The following is a 17,204-nucleotide window of genomic DNA, read 5'->3' as shown; positions in this document are numbered from 1 at the left end:
GGGTGGAAGGGGACATTGGACTGTTTATTACACTAGTCCCCAATGTTTTTATAATAACGTTTCCTTAATCGTTGGCTAAACATCTTTGGTGACTTTTATCGAATTTTGATTGGTTGGTTTATTAATTTGAGCGTCCAAACATTTTAACCGGTAATTTACAGAAGGTATAATTTGTGTATTATCATTGGGGATATTGATTTGTATAGGAAAAATCATTTTGATTGACCTTTCCTTTAAATAAGTTTCTCTAAAATTTCTTTGACAGGTTTTGCCAATACATGAAATAGAAAATTAAGAAATTTTAGAAAATGACAAGATTCAGATTGTACTTTTCCTAATTAAGAAAAAAATGTTTGGGCTGCGTGGGCGAGAGTTAGGGCAAGTTGTTTGGGCTGCATGCATGCATGATAAGGGACCATTTTCTTCAGTAGCATCACAAATAAGCGAGGCATAGTTGGAAAAAAAAAATTGGGGTGCTCATTTTTTATTAAAAAAAATTTGCAAATGACATTTTTTAAATTTGATATATTGAATATGAAATGATATAATGCTTTAATGCAAATTTTTCTTAACATGAATAAAATAACTTTAAAAAAAAATCTGCAAGGGGGGGGGGAGGAGTTTGTCACCTTTTATCTTTTGTTTTATCCTCCGCCTCTACACGTGATTCCTAATTTTGGACTGGAAAGTTTATATCTGTAATCGATAAGCAACCCCCCCCCCCCCCCACCAAATCAGGTCCAATTTATATACACGCCCCCCCCCCCTCATTCATTACATCCTGGGTAACAACAGGTCCTGGAATTGCAAAGGAATATGTTTGAAATAGACCTCCACGATTCTGATTTAAAATAATTACCCAAAGTCAAAGAATACACACACTAGCACTTTTGACTATTAATTGATAACAAAATTCTGATCATAGAAAGAAAACTAAGTAGCGGGTTTCGTTTTATTTTCACAGTATTTTCTCCTATTTCTAGCCCCTGCGGGGGGTCTAACCCTTTGGGGCCTATTTCCTAACTCTGCGCGACAATCATTAACACTTACCTAACCTGAAATAACATATCAAAAGCTACTATGAAAATATGACGAAACCCACTTCTTCGTTTACTTTCCATAATTCCAAAATTCTTAAAATAAATAAAAAATAAACTTAGCTAACAACGAGAAAATTTTTATAGAAAAAAAACTCCTAAATTAAAACCATTATGCTCAATTAACTAAAGAATTTACTTTCTAATTCTAACAAGTAAAAACAATCTCTTATCTTATTAAAACATTTCATTTAAAAGCTCTAAAAGAAACAAATAAAAACCAAGAAAGACATTAAGCTTGAAGACAAAAAAGTTGCTATTTATTCCAAAGTTAACCATGTGTGTTCAACTTTTTAAAAGCGAAGCTTTTCTACAATTAGGCTCGGTCCATACGTCCGTCCGTCTTTTTGTTAATTTGGACAGGTTAGAGTTGTCCTATCTTTTTAAAACTTTTCATAATGATAACAGGTAGGCACCATTTTAGAAAGCTTAGCAACTCTTTAATCGTTACCAGCAAGTCCGTATGTCCATTTGAAACATGCTGATTTTTTAACATTTTGACAACTAAATTTTTTGTCTGAAATAATTATCATATTCATCTGAATATTTGAGTACTGATTCCTAGGACAACAAAGTACAATGTTATAAGTGAAGCATCTCTACAATCAAGTCCTAAAAGTATGTCATTAACAGTATCCTGTATTTGAGTAATTTTGCAACAAATTTACTTACAATTTTGTTTATATTAATATTCTGCTTATTCCGTTCTGACACTCTACAAGTGTTAATGTTCGCATTTCCTTCCTTTTTATTTTAAAACTTCGCTTTTATGGATGTTGTCATCCTTGTTATACTAAAATGGGAGAAGAAACTGATATTCTAGATAATTGGACTTAACTGACATGAGAAAATTGAATGGGTCTGTTTTTTACAAGTTAAATTAAGATCCTAACAAAAAGATCACTAACAACTTAACCGACATTATTCTCCTTTTCAGTGTAGCTTCTAATTGGTCATATGACCAGGGAAGGTTTAAAACTATATTTTGAGGGAGGTTACAACCTCCCTCCCAAGATAAATCGCCCTTAGTAACATATAGATAATTTTAAATAACTAAACTATATCTATTGAATTAAAAATATTAGAACTTAACTTTTAAAAATTCTAAAGATGCAAATAACAAAATTATTTATCGAAAAAAGTTAAAATTATTGTCTGTTAATCATTTTTTTAAGGTTTTTATGAATCTTTTGCAAATAAATCTTTGTTGAAAAAGAGATTTGCTGCCAGATTGTTGTTCATCATGAAAAGTAAATTCAATTGCATTTTAAAACAGTTTATTACTGATAAATTCTAGGGCAATAAAATAAGATAAATCTTTACCAGTTTCAAAGCTTTTAACCCTCAATAAAGATTTTCTAAAATAAACTTTGATTATAAAGAAAACTAAACGATTTTGCAAACAATTTTTATACAACAAATAATAAAAATATTTAGAAAGCCTTTACAGAATCCAATGCATTTAAGCTTTATTAAGTTTTAAGCTTAAACAAGGATGACAACTTCTATAAACAATCATATCTTGGAGGACAAACTTATTTGAGAGCCATACTTATACATTAGCTTCTTGTATGTATTTAAAGATTTAAATTATGATAATTTCTATGATTAGGTTGGTAAATTAGTTTAAATATGATGTTTTGACTTTGTTGTAAAGTAGCATGGCTCCAAATCTTATAACGAAATAAGTCTATCTAAATATTTTAATATAATTTTATTTTCATTTGAGTTACAATTGCAAGATGAACAATTAAGTTGATTTTTATAACCATCAAACATTTCTTATAAACATTAAAAGTTAATAGAATAAACTTTCCTGAAAGCTCTTTCTTAATCCTAATTTAATTAAAGAAAATCTTCGCTTTTAAAAACGTTAAGACTCATGAGCTTAGAAACACAGAGTAAAGTTTCAGAGAGGAAGGGGAAATTTTTATGATAACGTTTTCTTATTCGTTGGCCCAACAACTTTCGGGACTTTATTGAATTCTAATTGGTTGGTAAGTTGAGTGTCTAAACGTTTCAATCACTAATTGTAATCTACAGCAGTGCTAATTTTGTGTATTTTCATTGGGGAAGTGCATCCATTTATCGGCCATTGTCTTATCCCTTTAGATCCCTGGTAAAGATTTATGGGAAGAAAAGCAGCTTCAATATTTGCAATCTAACTTTACCAATCAAAATCTTTCCACTTTTATTGTAACAAACTTTGGATATAGTCCCTTTTGTGGGAACGCTCCTTATGGGGCGATTCTTCGTATTTTTCACAGTAGCTTTTCTCCTATTTCTAGGGGGGCTCTAATCACCTAACCCAATATAACCTAACCTAATCTAAAATAACATATTAAAAGCCATTTTAAAAATACGACGAATGGCCCCTCAAGGGGACTATAGCTTTTTTCCTATTTCTAGGGGGGCTCTCATCACCTAACCCAATATAACCTAACTTAAAATAACCTATTAAAAGCTATTTTAAAAATACGACGAATGGCCCCTCAAGGGGCGTTGCCACGAAAGAGATTATACCCCAAATTTTAAATCAAATATATTCATCAAATGCATTAATAGATAAGTAGAATCCTATTTATTACATAAAACATTTAAATACAGGATTTTTTATTATATATTATCGTGTCTATACTTTTAAAAAAACGTTTTTATAAGACTAAACTTGAATAGAAAAAATAAAATGGAAATAGAATATACGTGGAATGTGAATATATTGACAGAGGAAAAATTTGTAGTCAATTAAGCTCGCTAATATGGACCTTATTTATTGGTTAAGTCGTCTATGCAGTAAAAGGCGAGGGGATAGGGTAACGGGGGTGGATTGGGTAACAGAAGTAAATAGGGGGTATCGTTTTTTTAGCCAGCTGCGAAAATCACCTTATCAAAGTACTTTATTAGAGTTTAAAGGATTGAAAGATTTGGTTGTATATTATTTTACCAGCCATTGTCCTCTCCCTCCTTGCATTTCAAATAATATAAATGCAAGTATTGAAGCTCCAAGTATATTTTTTATTACATTTAAATTTCTTTGCAATAAAACAAAAATGGCAAAAAGGTTAAATAAAAGAAATCGTTGTAAAATCTTGATTTTGTATCAGTTCAAAATCAACAGTAAAACTTGACAGTTTTTAAAAATTGTATTGAAAAAAAATAAGCACCCGATTGAGCTAATAAACACCCACACAAAATTCATGAATTGAAAACTACTCAAATATTTCAACTTTTAAGGCCTAATTTCTCATTTCTAAATTGGTTCCTAATTATGTTTTTTTAATTTGTATTTATCTTATATTTTGTTAGATAAAAATACTACAAGACGTGTAAAATAATAGTAAACAAATGATTTTATTTTTTGTCAAAAGAGAAGTAAAGTGTTATACAAAATTATAGGGAAACTATGTAGCTTGAACATATTCATAAAATGAAGGTTTATAGAAAATAAAGGTAATTCAAATTGTTTGATTAATTATTATATAATAGTAACATGATCTGTGGCTGTGTGTCTGTCTGTACCGAAAGATCTTTGTAACAGCTAAACAGATTTGATTCTCCATTACATTGAACTTCTCATAAGTCCTGGGAAGGTTAATAACTATTTGGGGAAGGGTACCACCACCCTTCCAAGAGAATTTACCCCTAAAAAAGAGATTATAGAGTAACTATGCCATCACAAATATTGAAGTTGAAACTTGCTCAAATAATTAAATTAGGAAATTAGATTAATGTTCTTCCTACTTGGTTAAATCAATTAATAAGTTCTCTTATTCAATTTAAGAATTAAGTACAAATTGAATCATACAGATAATTTGTTCGTTTATCTGTCCGTTTTTAGTAACTAAGAAATCTGTTAGCAAAGTTTTTAGTAGCAAAGATACTCTATAATTAAAAATATACGTCTGTATGTCTTTCCGTCCTCAAGTTTGAAACATTTTAGGGCAAACGTGAGCCGTCTTAAATAGCAGCGGAGTAAATCATGTTCCCCTCTTACCGTGTTTAAGAGACGGACGGATATATAGGATTATAGAGTAGCTTTGCTACTAAAATAGGGAGCAAACTTACACCCAATAGTGATTTTTCTAATAGTGAAACCAATGGAGGGCAATCTTTTTTTGAAAAAATGCATATTGCATAACACTGCAATAAGAGTAACAACAATTTTACAGAAGCAATTTTTCTTATCTAGGTATATTTTAATGTTTTGAGTATGACAGAACAATCTATTTCTAAAATATTCATTGTCAATTTGTCATTGTAAAAAAAAAATATTTTGGCGGATGCGTTTGCACACCAATTTCTTGACAGTCCTGAGCAAAAATTTAGGTCCAGATGCACATTTACACCCGTAGGCTGACTGTACCAGGGAGGGAGGGGACATTAGACTGTTTATTTCACTAGTCCCTAAAGTTTTTAAATAACGTTGGCTTAACAACTTAGAATGAATTTTAATTGGTTGAGTGTCCAAACGTTTCAATTACTAATTGTAATCTATAAAAGGAGTAATTTTGTGTATCATCACTGAGGATGTACATTAATTTATCGGCTATTGTCTTATCCTTTTAGATCCCTGTGACTGAGCGCGCATCCCCCGCCCCACACACCCACCCCATCTATGCTATCTCAGCTTTTTTTATTTCTTATAATTTCCCAAATTTTTAGGAATATAGAGATGGTAAGATAAAATATTACTAGATTTTGTTTCAAAAATAATCCTCTACTATAGAGCTTTATTTATGGTATGTGCATGTCCAATAATATCCGTTAAACAGCTTATAAATATACAGTTAGAACACAATTTTCTAGGATGTTTCGCATTGGCCAAGGACAGGTTTTAGGCTGTTTGCCATGTTGGATGTATCAACCCTCCTAAGAGAAAGTTAGAGAAGTCATTCTATTTTATTCGTTGCGATTGAAGATTAAAGATGATTTTAAAATCCTTTTATTTAAGTATCTAAGTATCCATGAAGTTCATTGAATGAAACAAAAATAATTTCTCAGGTATCTAAAGGGATAGGACAATGGGCAATAAATTGATGTACATCCCTAATAATTATACACAAAAATTATTCCTAATATAGATGGAAATTAGTTGTTGAAACGTTTAGACACTTAATCTAATGAACCAACCAATCAAAATTCAAGAAAAGTCTCCAAAGTTCTTGAGTCAAAGAATAATAAAACGTTATTATAAAACTTTGGGGACTAGTGTAATAAACAGTCTAATGTCCCCTCCCACTCTGATATTTCTTATCTTTCCTGCCTACTAAAGTAAAAATCCAAAATACAGAAACCAAAAATTAAGTCAGTTGCAAAATCTTCCAATTTTTTTGGGTAAAATAAAATAAAATAAAATAATCAAAATTAAAATTTGTAACATAAGTTTTAAAATTAATATAAAATCAAGTTTGATATTTTCCCTTGATTTTCGCGATAATTTCTTATTTTTTTTCATACTAATCTAATCCGTGCTACCAGAGAGTGAGGGGACATTGGGCTGTTTACTACACTAGTCCCCAAAGTTTTATAATAACGTTTTCCTGTTCGTTGGCTTAACAACTTTGTGGACTTTTATTGAATTTTTGTTAGATGGAACATTATGTAAGTAGAGTTTTCAATTGTTTCAACCAATAATTGTACTCTAAAGAAGGGGTAATTTTGTGTATCATCATTGGCGATGTACATCAATTTGTCAGCCATTGTCTTATCCCTTTAGATCCCTTCCGTGCTATCCTTCTATGGACAACATTATCATTGGTATAATGGTTGACAAAAACCTTTGTTGTAATACAACAAGTTTTATAAATATCAACCAATTTTAAAATTGCAACCATTTTCTTGCTTTAAATAAATTATGTTAATTTCCTAATTATATATTCAAATTATTAAAGCTTTCTAAAATTTATCAAAAAATATCTAAATTTTTATTCATATTAATAACAAGAACAAAACTGTAAGAATTTAAAAGAAGCTTAAAAACAGGATAAGACAATGGCCGATAAATTGATAGATATCCCCATTGATGATACACAAAATTACCCATCTGCACAATTGGTTTTTGAAACGTTGGACACTCAACTTTTTAAACCAACCAATCAAAATTCATTAAGAGTCCCAAAAGTTGTTAAACCAACGAATAAAAAAAAACATTATCATAAAACTATGAGGACTAGTGTAATAAACAGCCCATTGTCCCCTCCCTCCCTGGATTTTTCTCTAGATGCATATCATACTCTTTTATTACAATTTTCTGTAACTTTGAAAAGCAGATATTGGTGATATAGTAGCTACGCTCTTTATAAGAATAATTTGACTCTTGTTATAAATTTAATAAGATGAGCACGTAGCCAAAACTGCTCATGGATCTAAAGGGATAAGACAATGGCCGATAAATTTATGAACATTACCGATGATGTTACACTAATTTACTTCTTTAGTAAATTATGATTAGTGGTCGAAACGTTTGGACATTCAACTTTATGAATCAATCAATCAAAATTCAATAAATGTCCCCAAATTTGTTATGCCAACGAATACGAAAACGTTATTATAAAACTTTGGGGACTAAAGTAATAAACAGTCCATTGTCCTCTCTCTCTCTCTCTGCAAACTGCTGCTGCTATCTCAAGCGTCAAGCTTCATGATTGATTTAGGCTTTCTATATCGAAATTGCCTTAAATGGAAGCCATGGCAATCATGAAATCTTGTTAATATGCAATCTACTAGAGGTTAATATGGCATTATTGGTAGCGCAACTTCTCCATAACTACAATGTGTTCGTATGGCCTAAAGTAAATACGCAATCTACCAGAGGTTAATATGGTATTATTGGTAGCGCAACTTCTCCATAGCTACAATGAGTCCGTATGTCTTACAGTAAAATGCGTGCATAATAATTCATCAGGATGGGATGGGGGGGGGGGGGGGGTGGGAGGGGCGAATCCTTATAGTGTTAAAAATTGGTAAAACCAGCCAATAATATTATCTTGTATAATGGCGGTATTAACAACACGCACGCTACGAAGACCACTATATGTTGATATATACGGCGTGGTTTTTAGAATTTCTTCAAAGTTTTACTTGATTTTCTGGTTGTACATTATTTGATTTAAACATTTGTAATAAACATGCTATTGCTGCTCTACTTATGGACATAATTATCATAGTATATTAATACGAAAAGGCCGACGCACTGTACTAGGGTGAATCATTTTCAAATTAGATTCTTCATGAGACATAAGTCACAAAAAAATAATCTACGGAATTTTCCAAATATGATTTTTTTTAGTTAATAACACACCATTTTTTATTTTGTTATCAGCCCTTTGGAGATTGACAAATTTTAGAGGGATTGTTCAAGCAGTTATGGAGATTCAAACAGACGCTCATAAATACTTCATACTTCGTTGTATAGTATCGTAGAATTACAAAATGTCTGACATCTATAAAATAATTGTTTTTATATCTTTTAAGTGATCACTAAAATTGCTGAAACAGCTAAGGCCTTTGTACTTTTCACGATTGCTATCTACAGAAATTTAGTAATGCTTTTTACAGAGACATTTTATACCTATAATTCAAAAATGGATGTAGAATATTATGACAATTTAGATTGCTATTTCCCATGTCATTGCCAGCTCGTTTATTCAGACGGAGAGGAGGGGATGTAGTAAAGAAAGGGAGATCTTTATTATAGCCCGCTACAAGTTCACTTTATTAGAGAACATGAAGTAATAATAAATCAATTACTACAAATAGCAACAACTTATAATATACTTTTATTACTATACAAATGGGTAAACAATTTTATCAATGCAAAAACTTTTATGGTATTTATTGCCAATTATTGATTTGCAATAAGCTAGAGTTGTGCTGATTTTTTTGCTTATACATATAATACTTGAAAAATTGAATTATGATTTGTTAGGTATATTAAAAATAAATAGACCTTCCCATGATTAAAATGTACAAGGTTTTATAGCTGGACTCGGCAACCGTGTGCCAGCCGCGTCTAAGCCTCAGTAAAATTGTCATATCATAACTTTGAAATTCAGATGGATGTTTAAACCTGTTCCTAATTAGACAATCCATCTTAAAAAGATATTTGCTTTTACACTAGTGGGTTTAAATTTGAGGCTTATGCGCGGCTGCCGAGCCCTGTTTTATAATAAAATTGAAATTAATCTACAAGAACAAAATTGATTGGCCTGAAAGATCTGTTGATATGCTAATTGAAAATAATGTCCAATTGATTATAAATTATGGTTGCATAAATCGCAGTAATATCCCATGGATCTAAAGGGATAAGACAATGGTCGATAAATTAATGTAAATCCCTTATGATGATACACAAAATTATGTAGATTAAAAATAGTGAACACTCAACTTAATCAACCAACCAATCAAAATTTGATAAAAGTCCCCATAGTTGTTAAGCCAACAAATAAGAAAACGTTATATAAAACTTTGGGGACTAGTCCTCTTCCACCCTGGTAATATCCGCAATAGAAATGATAAAGATAAAGTTTAATATGGCGTGGGTGAAACAAACAAAACCTTACAATTTTTACTGCTTTACTAGTGGTTGTTTAATCAAACCATAATAATAATAATAAATACACACAGCACTTGATCAATTATTTACATAGAAAAAGAGTTATAGAAAAGTTAATAGTTATTTATCGCATTGTAAAAAAGTCAGCATTCCGCGGATTGTAAAGTGAAGAAATATAAGATTAATCCCAGTTTTGTTCGCCCATATCCTTGGCCCCTTGGGTCTATCAAAACTAGTATTGATATTATAATTTTTATTTCATTATCGTAAAAAAATTGTCTATAATTCTATACGATACTTGATTTTTCAGTAAAGCTCATAACTAGTTCTAATGCAGCGAATATTAATTGGTTTCAAACCCATACTGGAATAAATACTATAAAGCTTTTTTTTAAGGTTCTACTACTAAGGGAACTACTAATTAGACAGCTACTTACTTATAATCTATTCAGAGTTATACCGTCTACCTAATTTGTGTACTTAGAATATAAAATTTAATTCTGTGTGGGTTTTAATATTATTTCAATACACAGAATACTTAGAACCAGAGATCTCAAGGGATAAGACAATGACCGATAAATTGATGTACTCCTCAATGATGATACACAAAATTACCCCATCTGTTGATTAAAGATATTGGTTAAAACTTTGACACTCAACTTAATAAATTAAAATTCATTAAAAGTCCCCAAAGTTGTTAATCCAACAAATAAGAAAACGTTATTATAAAACTTTGGGGACTAGTTTAATAAACAGCCCATTGTCCCCTTGCTTCCTGACTCTCCTTATCCATCTTATATAGATCTGTATTGAAATATAATATAATTATGAATCAATCAAATTAGGGCAGGTATCTAGTTAGGATCTCAGGCCGCTCTACAAATATTAGACTTGACTTATTTAACAGCGGGGGCCTTGAAATTAAAGTATATACTTAGAAATATATGAGTATTACAACGAATTTTCTAACCTACAACACAAAGTATTGAGGTTTTTTTCTGAAGTTAAGGGTATTTAAAAATACTGCTCCAAATTGCTTTTACTTTTCAAGAGAGCTTTTTAAATGTTTTGTGGTGGTTTAGACTAGACCTACACATGTATCACATAGAGGCTAAGGGCAAACCAATTAGTCTATAATAAAATAATAGTATGTACATTATATTAAACACTCTATAGATTACTTCATCAATTGAACGTCCTTACTAATAGATAAGTAATAATAAGTCAAATATAATTATGATTTGATTTTGAATATTCAAATATGTTGACTCTTATCATACCATAATTTATTGAATACAATATAAAATAAATTTTATGGATTAAAAAAATTTTCATTTACATTTATTAAAACCTATGTATAGCATCGTATTACAGACAATTTAAAATAAAATTTTATAATTAATACCAGCTAACAAGACTGGTTTTAACCTGTTATTTATCATTTTAACAACCGCGGAAAGCTGTCTATAAAACGGTGCGATAAATAACTATTTTGCTTTTGTGAATTACACATAAATATACTCACAAACAAACTATGACACATACACACACTCATACACACACACACTGACACATACACACACACATACACACACACACTCACACACACGCACACACATAATTTAACCTAATTGAAAATGCACCCTTCTTGTTTCATGTCACTGTGTTGACAGATTTCCCCTTTTCATTTGCATATTCAGGAAATACTTTTTTCATTTACTCTGCTTTACAGAGGAAGGAAAAGCTGCTTGATTTAAATTTTTTTAACAGTAAAGCAATTTTTGTAGCCTAGCAACTCAATAATAAAAATTATTCATCGTCATAATAATAAGCTTAAATAAACTTAAAAACTAAGTTTTTAATAAATTGAAAATGATACTTTGGGGGGGGGGGGGAATTATACCTAACCCTTTGCAAGGACCTTATACCTGCGGTGCCTTAACCATGCGGGGACTACCCCGTACCCAATATGACCTAACTAACCAGACTTAAGGAAAACAAAAAACACACGAAAAACCTCTTGCCCTCTCATTTTCCTTTCATTTCAAAATAAGGTAGGCTTTGTGTGCTCGACAAGGAAAACCGCCATAAATTGAAATAATCCGCTTAATTTCAATATATTCATCCTTGTTTTGTAAAAATAAAAACAATCAGGACAGCGAATTGTTAAAGGGGTTAAATGTTAAAATAGGATAAGGATATCTTAAACTATAGAAAGCAAAACAAAATGACAGGTACAAATAAATGCACGAATGTCGAAAGGGTTGGAAACAAAAAAGGCAATTCAAACAACCAATCCTTTGATAATACGACTATTGAACAGCACAGCCGCTTTAGTAATGATATGCCCGTTTTTTGGCCAAGATATGCCTATTGGTTTTAAGCGTTAGACATACTACATGGTTTTTTGGCTTACTGGAGCGAATCTCCTTCACAAAAACTTTCGGACGTAAATTATAGAGTTTCTGTGCTCCAAATAATGAGTGACAGGAAAGTTAGTAGAATGTGGCTAAGTTCTTATTTTAACCTGGCTAAATATTAATGTGCACTCACTTCCCCACAAGTGTAACAGCCCACAAAAACTCCTTTATTTTTGCTTCTTTTATAATTCACTTCTTTATTCGTTACTTAGAGTTTTCTAGGGGCATGTAATAGTTATTTCTCGCATCGTATTATAACCAGCTTTCCGCTGATATAGAATGTACAATTATAAGATTATAACCAGGTTTAGCCCCGAGGTACAAAAAGACATTATAAGGATTGTGTCTTTTATGGTGAGTATAAAACATTTTTACAGGTGCATAAATGTGCGGAAATTATTGCACCCCCTAGATTTTAGGTCAAAGCTACTTTCATTTTTTTGCTTTCAGTCAAAACAAAGCATTTCCTATTTAGAAAATTTGAAGGATTGCAATTATTTTTACAAAAAAATTAAATGTCCTTCCTATACTATAAAACAATTACTAGTTCAAGGAGCTCATATTTTAATGAACAAATGTATAAGTATAGATGTGTAACCCATTGCTTTCTGCTTTTTGTAGCGACTTGGCTGTTTTGATATTTTTTTCGCTATTGGCTAATATTCAAAGACCCAATTGAAAATCGACACAAGGTTCCCGTCCTGGACAGAGTTATTTACATATAGCTCGTTTCCCCTCTATTCTTTTACTTTGATCTTTGATTGATACGAAGAAATGGACATAAAAAGCTATTGATGATAGTATTTCAGTTGCTATAGACGAATTTTTCTATAATGGTTCATTGTTTCTAATCTATTGACTTCAAGTAGTTAGAATTTCAGAGTTTTAGATTAAGATAAATGCATTTACAAAAATGCTATTATGAAAAAAATCTTTACCTGATAAAGCTCGAAAATAATGCAACCAATGCTCCAAACATCACAGGGCTGGCTCCAGCCCAGCTCCAGGATAACCTCCGGGGGCCTGTAGTGCCGGGTCGACACCACCGTCGAGTGGTGCTCCCAGTCGAAGGTGGCGGACCCGAAGTCGATGAGCTTGACGCGCGTGTCTTTCATGCGGCGCACGGAGCGCTTCGTGTTGGGGCAGATCTCGGTGTACCAGTCATGGCTTACGAACAGGATGTTCTCGGGCTTCAGGTCCGTGTGGGTCAGGTTGTTGTCATGCAGGAACTAAACAAAATATTAATTTTTAGTTTTTATAGGGAAATAAATTGGATAAGACAATAGCCGATAAATTGATGTAAATTCCCAATTTTGATACACAAAATTACGCCTTCTGTAGATTACAATTAGTGTTTGAAACGTTTTGAAACTAAACTTGATCAACCAGCCAATCAAAATTCTATAAAAGTCCCCAAAATTGTAAAGCCAACGAATGAGAAAACGTTCTTATAAAACATTGGGGACTAGTGTAAAAAACAGACAATGTCCCATCCCTCCCTGCTATTTATTAGACAATTAAACTACGTTTAAAGATTTAAGGTATATCAAGTAAACAATATTGAATAAATGTTTTTTTTTAATACTTACTACTTTATTCGTCGCAAAGGCCCTAGTCGATAGGGGCAACGCCACTAATTGCTAAATAACAAGAAAATCTTTTAGATTTGTCAAATAAGAAAATAAATGCAGTGCATATAAAATTTCATTCTTACACAAGAATTTTTTTACAAAACTTTTGAAGAAAATCGAACTTTGTATCTTTAATTTCTTCGTTGCTTCTCTTTTAAATACAAAACTTGTTTAAAACTTATTTTTAGTTTTCATGGAAATTTTTGTATATAAATCAATCATCATATAATAAAGAAGACTGTAAACGGTCATAACACGCAGATATAAAATGATAAGCAATTAAAATGAATTCGTCAATAATTGCCTTGTAAAAATTTCAACAATAAGGTTCAAGAATAGTTATTTATCACATTGTAATACAGACAGATTTCCACGAATTTGAAATGAAAAATTATAAGATTAAAACCAGTTTTGTTAACCCCGAGGGGTAGAAGGCCCGGGCTAACAAAACTGGTATTATAATTATAATTTTTATTTAAGTCTTCTGGATTTTTGGACGATGCTACACATGATTTTTCAGTATGGCTGAGAACCACTTTTAATCCTAGGGACATTAATCGGTTTCGAAGCCATACAGAAAAACGTTTAAAATTAATTTATTCTTCAAACTATTTTATTATTTCATGTACTGAACTTAAATGATGATATAATAAAATTGTAGAAATAACCTTGCAAGAAAAATATAAGACATTAGCAAGGCCAACACATGTACAAGACACTCATAATATTTCATATTCAGGAAGGGAGGGGACATTGGACTGTTTATTACACTAGTCCCCAAAGTCAAAATAGAGTTTTCTTATTCGATGCTTGACAACCTTCTGGACTTTTATTGAAGTGTCCAAGCGTTTCAACCACTAATTGTAATCTACAGATGGGTAATTTTGTGTATTATCATTGGGGGGGATCTACATCAATTTATCGGTCTTTGTCTTATCCCTTTAGATCCCTGACAAGACACTCATAATATTTCATATTACATAATCATATCTTTATATCTTCATAAACTTATGAATTTGACAGATAAAAAAATATAAATTATCACATGTTCATTTTCCTTTTATGTAAAACATACTTGATTGATTGATTGATTTATTCGCCAAGATTTTCAAGAAGCTTTAACCTTCATGAAGGAGACTCCAAATCTCAGGGATCTAAAGGGATAAGGCAATGGCCATTATAGTGCTGTACATCCCAATAATGATACATAAAATTACCCCTTTTGTAAATTACACTTAGTGGTTGAAACGTTTGGAAAATTAATTAATTAATGAACCAACCATCAAAATTTTTAAAAAATCCCCAAAGTTGTTATGCCAACGAATAAAAAAACGTTATTATATAACTTTGGGGACTAGTGTAATGTCCCATCCCTCTCTTCCAAATATATCTTTTAGGTGATCAGTTAATTATAAAAATTCTGGATTTCAACATTTGTCAAAGATAAATTGGTCCGTGACATACTAGAGATGTTTTAAAATTGTATCTACTGCTGCTATGTCTTGCACGTGACAATAGAGTAGAGAGAGTACGTAGAATGTCTTTGCCCGTAAAAAGGTGCAGCTCAATGAAAAGGAATGGTTGTCTGTTGTGTGTTAGTTAATCTAATAAAATTTAGTGGGCGTTAGAGTATTGCTTCCATGTACATAATATAAAGTGATGAAGTTACGGATGCTAAGCTTTGAAGATCTCATTTTTGCATGTGTTAAAAAACATTCAGTCACAGTCAATTTGTTTTTAATAAATCAAATCTTAAAATATAAAAAGTTTAAATCTTTTGAATTACACTTTTTATGACTATTTGCTTCGATTCATTGGCTAAAAATTAACACAATAGAAAATTAAAAGATTTTGATTTAATTAACACTTGAAATTAAGAGTAACAACTTGAAGTTAATAATCCAAGAAAATTTAAACAATTGTTTCGTAAATCTTTATTCTTTATAAATTGAAAAAAAAAAACATATCAGATAGTTAAGTCTGATACAAGAAAATTTATTTATCGCATCGTATTATAGACAGCTTTTCGCGGGTAGTAAAATGAAAAATTTGAACTAATTTTATTATTTTTATTTTATTAATCGCAGAAAATTGTCTGTAATACGATGCTATACATGATATTTCAGTGTGCCTGAGAACCGTTCTTATCAAGCGGTTTCGAAGCAATACTGGAAAATTATTTTTGAATAAAATTTTTAAAAATCCAATTACTACCTCTTGAAAAATAACCCTTCTTTTTTGTAATTGAAAGACTTTAACTTGCAGAGTAGTTTTGCAAGTAAAAACTTTAAACAAGTTAACCAACCAAAATCCGTAGGCATACAAAACAAAGCTGTATTCCAATTTATTGCACTTTTTGGGTACAAACAAAAGCACATTTGCGATAATGACAAAAAAAGTTTGAGTATTAACCGAGGTAAACCCAGGGAGGGAGGGGATATTGAACTGTTTATTACACTAGTCCCCAAAGTTTTATAAAAATGTTTTCTTATTCGTTGGCTTAGCAACTTTGGGGACTTATATTAAATTTTGATTGGTTGGTCCATTTAGTTGAGTGTCCAAATTTTTCAACCACTTTTTTTTTCCGCCATCATTGTCTTATCCCTTTAGATCCCTGGATAAACTACAGTTTGCAAATTGTAAAATAGCGTAAAATGCAAAATGACTGGTTGAGTTTATCCGATATAAAGCCTTATATTGTGTAAATTTCAATTAGGGATTAATACCAGGGATCTAAAGGGATAAGACAAAGTCTATAAATTGATGTACATTCCTAACAACGATTACCTGTTCTGTACAATTAGTGGTTGAACCGTTTGCACACTTAACTAAATGAACCAACAAATCAAAATTCAATAAAAGTCCTTAAAGTTGTTAAGCCAACGAATAAGAAAACGTTATTATAAAACTTTGGAGACTATTGTAATACAAGGCGTTGCTACAAAAGATTAAAAAAATTTTCTCGTATTCATTCGAATCCGGTGGATAGGAACCGGTTCTCATCCATACGAAAAAACTATGTCTAGCATCGTATTATATCGTTTTCTACGAATATAGAAATGTACAATCATAAGATTAAAACCAGTTTTTTTAGCCGGTGCCTCCGGCACCACGGGGCTGAAAAAAACTAGTTTTAATCTTATAATTGTACGTTCTTTATCCGCGGAAAGCCGTTTATAATACGATACGAGAAATAACTATTCTTGGAAGATTTTCAAGCAATTATTTCATTACATTGATACAAAAAAATAATTTTCTTTTTTTTCTCGTAATTGTGTCGTTTATAATCTATTTAAAGCATTAATTTTATTCATTATATTCATTAATTTTATAAATACAGATATAATGGTAGACCATTTGCAGCTTTAGACCTTCCATCATTACGATTTTTGTAGGTGTTGGTCTTTTGTATTGTTGGTCTTTTGTAGGTGTTGGTCTTTTGTAGGAACTACTTGTTGGTCTTTTGTACTATAGAGTTGGTCTTTTGTAGCAACGCCGTAAT

General features: G+C 31.2%; 1 protein-coding gene across 1 annotated transcript in view; it reads right to left on the bottom strand.

The window, feature by feature from the left end:
* Positions 1–17,204, bottom strand: part of LOC145316438 (uncharacterized) — a 73,158-nt gene that overhangs the window by 15,806 nt on the left and 40,148 nt on the right. The window contains exon 3 of the mRNA XM_080156918.1: positions 13,010–13,300. Coding sequence (XP_080013044.1) covers positions 13,010–13,300 — 291 coding nt within the window. The remainder of the gene's footprint in view (positions 1–13,009; positions 13,301–17,204) is intronic.

The sequence above is a fragment of the Acartia tonsa genome, chromosome 4, assembly GCF_053477335.1.
Source record: "Acartia tonsa isolate MP-2025a chromosome 4, ASM5347733v1, whole genome shotgun sequence".
NCBI lineage: Eukaryota > Metazoa > Arthropoda > Copepoda > Calanoida > Acartiidae > Acartia > Acartia tonsa.
Note: the sequence above shows the minus strand (reverse complement) of the source record. Positions and strands in the feature narration are given on the sequence as shown.